General features: G+C 40.0%; 1 protein-coding gene across 1 annotated transcript in view; it reads left to right on the top strand.

Annotated features, from left to right (window-relative positions):
- The first annotated feature begins 5,043 nt into the window (after positions 1 to 5,043).
- Positions 5,044 to 10,522, top strand: part of lgr4 (leucine-rich repeat containing G protein-coupled receptor 4) — a 31,386-nt gene continuing 25,907 nt past the window's right edge. The window contains exon 1 of the mRNA XM_069697677.1: positions 5,044 to 5,984. Coding sequence (XP_069553778.1) covers positions 5,803 to 5,984 — 182 coding nt within the window. The 5' untranslated portion in view covers positions 5,044 to 5,802. The remainder of the gene's footprint in view (positions 5,985 to 10,522) is intronic.

Genomic DNA, 10,522 nt, shown 5'->3' with positions numbered 1-10,522 from the left:
TAGAGACGTATTTCGGGTGACCTAATAAACATAAGTTCAATATTCCCTCTGTAATTCGTAGCTTTGTTTTTGCCTCGCCTACATCCTGAGGGAAATATGTGGCTCTTTAGTTGCTAAATGCTCCATTGTGCTCACCAGCTAGTGACTAACTGTGTCTGATGCTTGCTGCCTGCTGCGGCCCAAAATGATGCCGATGAGAGCGGTGACAGTGAACCAAAACAAAAAGGCTACAAAGCTCCATAGAGCAGAGAGGAACTGCAGAGTTAGGGGAAAATGTTTCGTGGATTAGTCATTATGACTGATCACTTTCACTATGAGTAATGTGATAAGTCAGGCGACTTGATATCAACATGAAAATATTGATTGGAGCAGCTTTATTGTCAAAATATTGCAGCTTTTATCAAATTGGTGCTCATAGAGGTATCTATTGAAACACATTTCACATCTGGTAGGCGCTGCAGATCACTGTGCGCCAAAACCACAAGACCACTCTGCTAAACACTTAACATGTTTTACATCACTGGACCTTTTTGCACTACACCCAACTGCATCAGCACAATTTACACTAGGTGCAATTGCACCATTGTTTTAGGTGTATATATGTATATATTCATTCATTTCTATCCTGTAAATATGTTTATTTATGTTTTATATGTCTATTTATGTCTGTCTGTTTTGTTTTTGTTGGACGCTGAGAGCGAACCTAAAACCGGAGTCAAATTCCTTGTATGTGTAAACATACATGGCCAATAAAGCGATTCTGATTTTATAAACAACATTTGTATATAAAACCTAATCTGTAAAAACACTTATTAAAAATGTAAAATAAATAAAGTGGAATAAAAAGAACAATCGATAAATATTGAAAGAGGTATAAACTAGCACACAGTTCAAATAGTCAAAATAGTACTTAAGTAAATGCAGTTATTTTCCACCACTGGGATCAAATAATTCCTTTATTTTAGTTATTATTGTAGTTTCATCAACTGCTTTAGTCTATTTAATATTTCAACACATATGTTACACATAACCATGCTTTAATCTAAATCTCTCGTATTGATATACAGTTTTCCTCTCACTGAATACTCCTGGGGGGCAAAAGTCATTACAAGTGAGTGTGAAGGGAAAATAGTTTGGAGCACCGAGAAAAACGAACCACTGTGGGGTAGTGTTTCTCTTCATAAGAATTCGGCTAAACCCACAACTGTGTTAATAGAGAAACTATTTTAAACAATAATGTGCGCTTTTGCGACACATTCATATGAAATTCTGTGTGTGTACAAATGAAATAATTGTGGCTCTTAATGCTTGTTGGCATACTGACTGTAAGGACTGAGGCAAACTCTAAAAACAGTATATTTTGATTTCCTTCTCTACACACACGCATCTTTCACATCTTTCAATCTTTCAGGTTAGTCTGGAGCTAAGAGCTAAATTGGAATTTTTTTAAAGTTACATAAATATGTCATTTTGTCATTCTTGACCCACATAAGTTGTGGAGGCCAATTTTGTGGTATTTTGTTTGTATTTCATGCCTGTACTTTATTTTCACGTCTTACAAAAAAAATGAATAAATGAATAAATAAATAACACGGGGTTAGTGAGGGCATTCATTTAAATGATTTAAAGAAACACTGCCCCTCATTGCATGTTTTTGTCTATGCCAATAGACACAGACATTATTTTATCATAATATATCATCACATTAATAATGTTATAACAATCCCAAAAGTGACTGATTGATGATTTTTTTTTTGATGATTCAATGAACTAATCAAATAAATAAAAGAGCTCACCTGAAAACCTTTGTGTGTCTGCAGCACAATGAACTTCAAGCAGTACAACCTTGAATCAAGCTTCTATGTCTATGACCTCAGTCTTGCGGGTAATTCATTTTTTTGTTGGACCTTTGGCCTCATTTCTCATTCAGGTATTTCACAAGTATAAGAACTTGTCCTCCAATAACAATGTTTAGATATTAAATATTTACTTTTAAAAGCAAAAAAAATACAAATCTGGCTGAAGTAAAATTCCTCTTTATGGATTGAGTACAGAGGTCCAGAATGTCCACAGCCTCGTTTATCTGTGGGAGGAGACAGTGAACTTTTAATTGAAAAATGAAAACAGTGACAAAACGTGCATTTAAAGTTTCTGATCGAAAGGTGTCGTGTTTGCATCCTTTTTGCATTTAAACAAGAAAGCAAAACATTCAGGAGTCCCTTGTATCCCAGCACAGTCCTTTCAAAGTGAACGTACAAGGTTGATTTGACTGGCCATGACTGATGCCATACTGTAAACCACCCCACTGATAATGTATTGCTGGTAATCCAATAGCAGATGCTATATGTGCTGCAGGTGCGCCTCATGCCTCTGGCTACATGAATACCAAACATAGTCACCACACCCTGCGCACCTTGAGCCTTATCCGGTTGACTGCCCTTTCCCCTATGCACCACTGATTATCCCACAATGTTAAAGGTGGAGATGCTCTGAGTGTCAGGTGCAGGAAGACTTCAGTCTTGAGTAGTGTGAGAGTAAGAGCAGTTTTAAACAGTGAAAGATTTTTGGAAAGGCAGGAGCAACGTCACTGATAACCCAGATATATTTAAAATAAATATATAAAATGACTGGGAGTGTAGTTCCTTGATTGATTTTATGCTTGCAGTCAACACCACAATAATTATCTTGAAGTGTGTGAAAATAACTCCATAGTTTTATAGTTTGCTATAGTTTGTTCAGCCAGTAATGTGAGAAGAAAAGAAAAAGCACTCAGGAACTCCTGATGACATTTTTGGGAATTACCACAAACACATCTGTGGAACAAATGCAAGACCTTATTATTTAAAATATGTCCATTATAATAATTATACCATATATGTTGAAGAAAAAAATAGATGGATTTTTATCCCCCAACATGTAACCATCATTGTTGAATGTAATTCTTAAAACATTCAGGTCGCCTAGCCTACGCTTATCATTGTGGTGGCTGCTTCCATGGTAACACCACAAACTGTCAGACATCATGTTAGACCTCACGGCCTGTCAACCTTGCAGTGGATCACTGATATTCTGCATGCTAAGCTTTTAACTGTCATCCACAATTCATTTGACACGATGATCATTAACTGTAGACATTAAGCATGTAAAAGACCTTCATGTTCATTGAAAGTTTGTATCATCATAGGCTCTTTTGATATTCATGTTTTCCACAATGTGGCTTTATGTGTCAGAAGGCGCAGCTATAAGTGTGTTTATACTACCACAAATCTGTGTGAAGGTTTTAGGTAAAGTAGATGTTTTCATTCTTATCCAGAACCCTGATCTCATTATCATGGAACTGGTCTGAGGTTACATGAAGAGACAGAAGCACCTGAAACACCACAAATCCACAGAGGAACTGTGGCAGGGTCAAGAAGCTTGAAAATCGGTGCGCAAGTACACGTCGGAGAATTTACTTTCAAGACAAAGACTGGTTTTAACAAAATATCGGTTTGATTTTTTTTTTTTTTTTAATCTTTGTATGAAGTTGTAAAGAAATTTGAAAGTTTCCTCATTTTACTTTAGGTGCTCAAAACTTTGGCACAGTACTTTATATGCATTGAAATGTAATATAAACTGTAGAGGGACAATATGTTAAACTTTTAATTTAAAAATGATCCACAGAATGGGAAGAAATAATAATCTGGATATTTGTGAAAGACATTTATGTATCATGCTACACACATATCTTGTGAAGTTTGTATGCCAACCAGCTAGCCTCATCTAGTAATACCACCGAATGCCCCAACAGGTGATAGTGAGTCAAGGTCTTTACAACCTGGTAGTTTAATTTTGGATGTAGTAGAGTTAGTAAGCAGGCAGCAAACCAGGTGCAATGCTCAGTGCACCTGGATGGTGGATGTACGGTTTTGCTGCAGCTGTTTTCTTGCTACTTGTTCATTATATATACCTGGTCTGAATACAAACACAATGACCCTCTCTCCTTTACTCACCGACAGCTGTCTCCAGCAGTGGAAAGCCAATATTTAATTCTTGTTTTGCTTCTATTTCTATCACTTCTCTTCTTTGCCCCCAAACATGGTTTCTTGCCAGGAGCGGGTGGAGGTGATAATGGTCACTTGGAAAGAGTTTCAGCCTTTGTTGAATTTAATAATATTCCACTCATTCTAACGAGAGGTTAGAATACCACCACTACTTCTTCCTCTCCACGCTAAAGCGACTCATTATCGCCTCTTGAGGTGACGGGTGGTGTCACATGACAGGGCGGGCCAGGGGAATTTCTCTTTGTAAAACAGTACTTTGATGTCTTTGACATAATGTCAGCAACAAATACTGTATGTAAAAATCGATGTCGGTTCTGGGTCTGGAAAGTGAAGCAAATGCATAAATGCCATAAAGTGCAATACCACCCACCACCACAAGGGGCCCGCTCAAAAGAGACTCCCATTCAACTTCTCCCATGAAGTAACTGCCTCTTGGTCAGCAGTGTAATTTCTTCAAAATCTGTCGATAATTGTGTTTAATTTTTTTTGAGGGTTTTAAACAAAACAAAACAAAAATCCGTACATATTGAAACTTTAAAGTAAAATACAAAATGTTGGTTCCTGTGTTATTGCCAGTCTGAAGCAATTATAGTAGGGCGCTACGTTAAAAACGAGTTATAAGGCTTAATTCTATTTAATGCTGCGCTGAACAAACACAAAGTGTTTTAAATCAGCCACAAACTAACCCACACACGGTCAACTGCATTGTTATTTGTAAGGCACGTGCGAGTAGGTGTAAGGGGGGGGGGGGTCAAAAGGGGCCCGACGACACCTCTGTGCCCCATAAACCCATTCGCTTTACATATGTCCTACTCCAAGACAAAAAGAAAACAGCTAAGTCTTGTTCCCGCGATGCACAGGAGCTTACACAAACACATGAAGCCATACTTGCCCTCCAAGAGCGTGTGTGAACAGTTGTACCTGTCTGTTTGGTAACTTGTGGTCGGAGGGAGGGAGGGGAGGGAGGGGGGGTGTGCGGAGGTTGGCGGACTCTGACGTCGTGGTGCAGGTTTCAGTGTTGCACAGGCCGGGCCCAGTGCTGCAGGTTGTCCGGTAGGGTGCCTGCCGAGCTACAAGCATGCTGTTGATGTCAGGAGCCGAAGAGGAGGGGAACGTGAGGAATGGCTGAAAACTGACGGTGCTCTCCTGCAAGGAAACAAACCAGGACGCAAAAGCACCGTCCCCGGTATGTTTTGCCGAACAGTTTACCGCCACCGGACCGGTATGTTAGCGACACATTAAAACAAGGCACCGTTCGTTTCCACACCACCACCACCACCCCCTCCCCTCCACACCCCTCCTCCTATTTGGTTATTTAATGGGACAACGAAAACGTAAAAAAAAAAACGCAAGGTAGGCTACTGCTCCTGTCGCCAACGCCGCTACTTTATTTTCCACGGACTGAGACGACACACGGGGCTGAGACATGTTTCAAGGTAAATCGCTCGCGCTCGAAGACGGCGTTTGGTTTTTAAGCTAGCTAAACGCTCGCGTGCGTGCTTGCGTCGGGGGCTCGTGGATGTATGAAGTGTTCCGGACCTTCACATTTTGTTTTGAAAAGCGTCGGCTTGGCTTCATCTCTTCATGCCTCCACCGACCAACCACATGAGAAGTCGACGTCCGGAATAGATTAAAGCACAAACAAAGGGGCTCTCTCTCTCTCTCTCTCTCTCTCTCTCTCCCCCCTCTTCTTCTTCTTTTTTTTTTTTTTTTTTTTTTCTCTTTTCCATCGCTTTCACCTGAACCGACGAGGAGAAAAATGCGTGTGGATTTGTTTTGGATATGTTTGTGGTGCTTCCTTCGCCCCGGTGCCGCCGGTCAAGGGCAGTCGACGGCCGTTTGTTCGCCGTCATGCAGCTGTGATGAAGATGGGGGTGCAGACTGCTCCGGGAGAGGACTGACCACCGTCCCGTCTGGGCTCAGTACTTTCACCTACTACCTGTAAGTAACATGCACACTGAAACACAACCTTTCTAAAGTCTTCCCCGTTGAGGCCCGGTTATGGGATGTTGTTGTGCTCACAGTGCAAGTGAATGATGGGCATTGAACATTACCGGGTTAACTTCCTACCAACATGTTGTCAGAGCTCTGCACAGGTTAGTTAGTGTTTCTAGTCTGACCCATTAATGTGTCACAACTCAACATCTTCAAACAGCTCAGTTAAACTATACACAGTGACAGCTCCACAACTTGTTACCTGCCTTTTCAGTGCAGTTAAAAGTTGCACAATTAACTGATGCAATGTTAAATGAACAGTTTTATTCATGTTATGATATGCATGTGCTGGGCTGCAACTATTGGGTTGATCGATTAGCGGTGGATCTGCAGAAAATGCACTAAGTTGGAAGCTGTTCTGTTTAAATTAATAAGCATTACAAGTTTATTTTTGAAGCAAAAGTCCTGAACATTTTCTGATTTAAGGGTTGCAGATGTGCAGACTTGATTATTTAAACTATTTGATAGTAAACTGAATATTTTGGGGTTTTGGTTTTGTTTCTCATAGGCCTGGGCGATATGGACACAATCAGATATGACAATATGATATCGTGGCAGTATTGTAGAGATGACTATCTGTTTTTTTTTTAACAAAATATTTACTCAGAGATTTTTGATAGATAATCTTCAGTAATGTGGATATATGACTCGGTGCTAAAGGCAAATAAAAGGACAGCTAGAACAGGCTGGCAAGTTCAGGAAATTGCATCGCTGTATAGTAACTCAAGCTTTATAACCATGTAAAGACAACTCTTACGCCACATCATGATACTATGATATCCAAAATGTAAGACAATACCCTGTCTCATATCATATGATATGATATCAATACATTGCCAAGCTTTAGTTTCTCAGATAAATAGGCAATATCATCTAATCATCATGGACTGAGAAGTTACTGTAGGATGAACAATTCACACTGCTTTGAAACAATATCTAGATTGGACTATTAATCAAGAAAATAACTGAGAGATCCATCAACAATGTAAATAATTGTTAGTTGATGCATGTTGTCTAAAAAAAAAAAAAAAAAAATGCCCATCCTAAGTTTCCAGAGCAAAGCTAGTGTCGTTAAACTGCTTGTTTCCTTCTACTAATAGTACAAAATGAAAGTAATAATACAGTTTTACACTTTCAGAAGTCACTCAACCTCACATTTGAGTGTATCAGATCAGTGAATGCTGAACATTTTTGCCATGAACAAATCATTTCAGCTCTGGACATGTTGATGAAGATTTCTCTCTACTTTCTGAAGGACTTCTTGACCTCAGCATTTCATGCGTTCTCTCAAAATAGTATCATTACCTGATGTCCAAGAACAGGGTGCATCTTCTAAGGTACTTTTGGGAACTCAAAGACGTCTGCTTTTTTGCCATAAATGACAAAATATTTTTCAGGGGCCAGACCAGCATTTTAATCCAGTATTTCCACACTTTGAGTATCTCTCTATTGCATTTTTTTCTGTACCACAGCATACGTTAGGTCGTATGCGAAAGCTGCAGCAGTGGTCAGTGCAGTCTGTGGAAATATTAGTTTTAAACATTCATTTGGCTCCTGACATGTGCCAAATGTCAAACGTTTAAATGGGCAAACTGAAGTCGTTTCTGGGATCACAAAAAAAAACTTTCGTAAAAGTAATCTGTTGCTCGATAACATTTAAAAACGTAGCTTTTTTAGGTTATGTTAGGGCAGGAAATGTTATGTGACTGAATCAATGAGCAATGCACTAACTGCTGAGGTCAGAAATAGGGATAGATTTGGGTGAGTAATGCATGGACGGTAGCCAGCAGTGCCCTGGTACCGTACATTTAGTACATCAAAATTAGGCGTCAAACTCGTAACTTGAATGTAATAACTGCCGTTACCACATCCTCACCAGAAGTCTGACTAAGAGTTTACTGCTTCAAGTCAGAGCACACTTTGTTATAAACAGTGGAGCAAATGGACACCAGGTACTGACTGCTTAAAAGTTAAGAGTGTGAGCTCTTAGTGGAGGGTTCAGGTTAACTTAAGAGGATGTGAGAGTTTTAAAAATGATGGCCAAAGCAGCAGCAACTTGTCAGTGTACACTAGATATATTCATCTGCGTCCTACTGTGTGAGGTAGGTTAGGTCTTTGTGAAGTGGTGCAGATACAGTTGATGATTGTCTCATGACGAAATAGTTTGTTTCACAACCTCTGGGTTAATCACAAACTAAAGTAACCACCTCTGACTGCTCCCTCAAAAAACAAATAAATGAAATCATGACTTTAACATAACGTTTGTCCATTTAATATGTTTTACTTTGTGAAGAAAATAACCTATATTTTACTTCTTGAAGGTTTGTTGTTGTTTGTGGACCGTCTGTGTTGTTTTGCCACCTTTTGAAGGATGGTGGCCCGAGTCTCACTACGCCAGAACCAAGAGTGTGACACTTCAAATGAGCACTGTTAAGAAAGTGTGAGGTAAACTAAACCGAGGAAGGGAATACATGTCACACTGGGCCTGCAGCTTACAGTTGAAACCCTCAGCATACTCTTTCCTCTGGGGATAAGTACAACCGGTATATTATGGTGGCAGTCTGACATCTCAATCCTAACATGAATCAATGTTTTCACAAAATGATACCAGAGCCCTTACTGCCGCTCTCCTGGCCAGTTTTAAGCCAAAATGGAAATGTGTGTTGTTTTCGGGACTCTGTTCTCAGTCTGCCCTGCACATAGTAATATAAATGCTCTGTGACAGGTTTTAAACACTAAACTTCTTAATGGATTCACTTCAGGCTCTTAAAAGTATGTGAAAGGTTGTTTGTCCCTCTCTCTGTCCTCCTCTCATTTGTTCTCCTGGTCTCTTGAACTTTAGTTGTCCTCTCCCACTCCCTCTGTCTTTTGTACGTGGAGCAGTGGGGCTAGGGATCATGATGGATTAGTGAGACATATTGCAGCTGCAAGGGCTCCTTCTCTCAGGGCCAATGCACCCACATGTAGAGGAAAGATATCATATATGAGAGTTTTGTCATGACTGTTCTTGACATTTGTAGTTATCATGTGTTTAGAATCGGTGTGGACGTAAAGAGACATGGACAAAGTAGAAACTTGCTGGCAAAAATCTGGTCTGGTGGGTAACAACAACCGGAACGAGGATGTGTAAATTTAAAGAAACATACATAACGGCAGATTCAATGCCCAAAGGTAAAGAAGTTACTTCATTACAAGTATGACTACTGTAGTTTGTGCATTCTTTTTTTTTGTCTGTCTTTTAATTTGTCGAGAAACCTTGGTAATGGAAGGCCCTGCATTTTAGTGATAAATCATGCCGGTGTTGGCGTGTACTCGTACCTACAGCCTACAGGGGCTTGAGTTTTGGCTTCTGTCATGGAAACAGCCCTGTCACAGAAAAGCAGATGAGAGAAAAGAGGAGGCCCCTCAGCTAGTAACAAAGCAAACGTTTGAAGGTATGTAGACTACCTGTCACCGAGTAACTGCCTAGGTTTTATTTTTTTGGTACTTTGTCTGCACAAACTACTGTGAGATTTAAGGGAGCATGGATTTTTACAGCTAATATCTCAGTTATGTCAGGTCCTTTCATAGTGTGAATGAGACTTAGGGGAAGCTGAGGGGTGGCGTCAGGGGTCTTGCACTCTGCTGGTGGAGCTTGCCGGTTTCACCATTGGTGCCCTGAATCCATTTTTAACTGAATGATACTTTTGTTCTTGGTCAGCAGAGGTGAAAGGAGCCAGTCAGTGGTTCCCGCTCCCAAACAGGATGAGCTGTGGATAGGAGAATATTAACGTTCTCTCCCCCTCTCTGAGTCCTTAACCCTGTCCTCCATTTATACACCTCCTCCCATCCCCCCCACAACCACACAGCTTACAACTGCTAATGATTTCAAGTTTTCTGAAACTTGTGTCCTGCTTTCAAAAATGTAATATTACCCCACGCTGAGTGTGGGGACTCCAGGGTTTTATGTTTTTGACTTAAATGGTCTGTATAGGTTGTGTTTTTATGTCCAAGAAAAATCTTGAAAAGTTTGTTTTTAAACAGTGACTGACTGCTGAAAAGTTAAGAATGTGAGCTCCTAGTGGAGGGTTCAGGTTAACTTAACAGGATGTGAGAGTTTTAAAAATGATGGCCAAAGCAGCAGCAACTTGTCAGTGTACACTAGATATATTCATCTGCATCCTACTTTGCAGTCTGAAGCATCTGGACGTGTATGTTTAAATAAAATAAAAAGACTTGAAAGAGACTTCCCAGGTACAGCACACGCATAACGTGAAAGCTGCTGTACAGGACAGTGTAGACCGGTGTATTAGTTCACACGGAAGTGTCGACTACGTCAGACAGACAGCTCATAAAAAAACATCTGAAATGTGTGTGAAGTAGACAGTGTAAAACATATTGATGAGAAACTAGCCTATATGACAAGGAAAAGAATACTTGATGTTAATTTTAAATGCTTCAGGAATTGAACATTTCTGTGCCTGAATGAAAACCTGCTTTGTGTT

The sequence above is a fragment of the Brachyistius frenatus genome, unplaced genomic scaffold (genome assembly GCF_029030835.1).
Source record: "Brachyistius frenatus isolate BFR_SWC_R1_liver_20210118 unplaced genomic scaffold, ASM2903083v1 Contig_24, whole genome shotgun sequence".
Taxonomy (NCBI): domain Eukaryota; kingdom Metazoa; phylum Chordata; class Actinopteri; family Embiotocidae; genus Brachyistius; species Brachyistius frenatus.
This window is presented reverse-complemented; position numbering and strand designations above follow the sequence as displayed.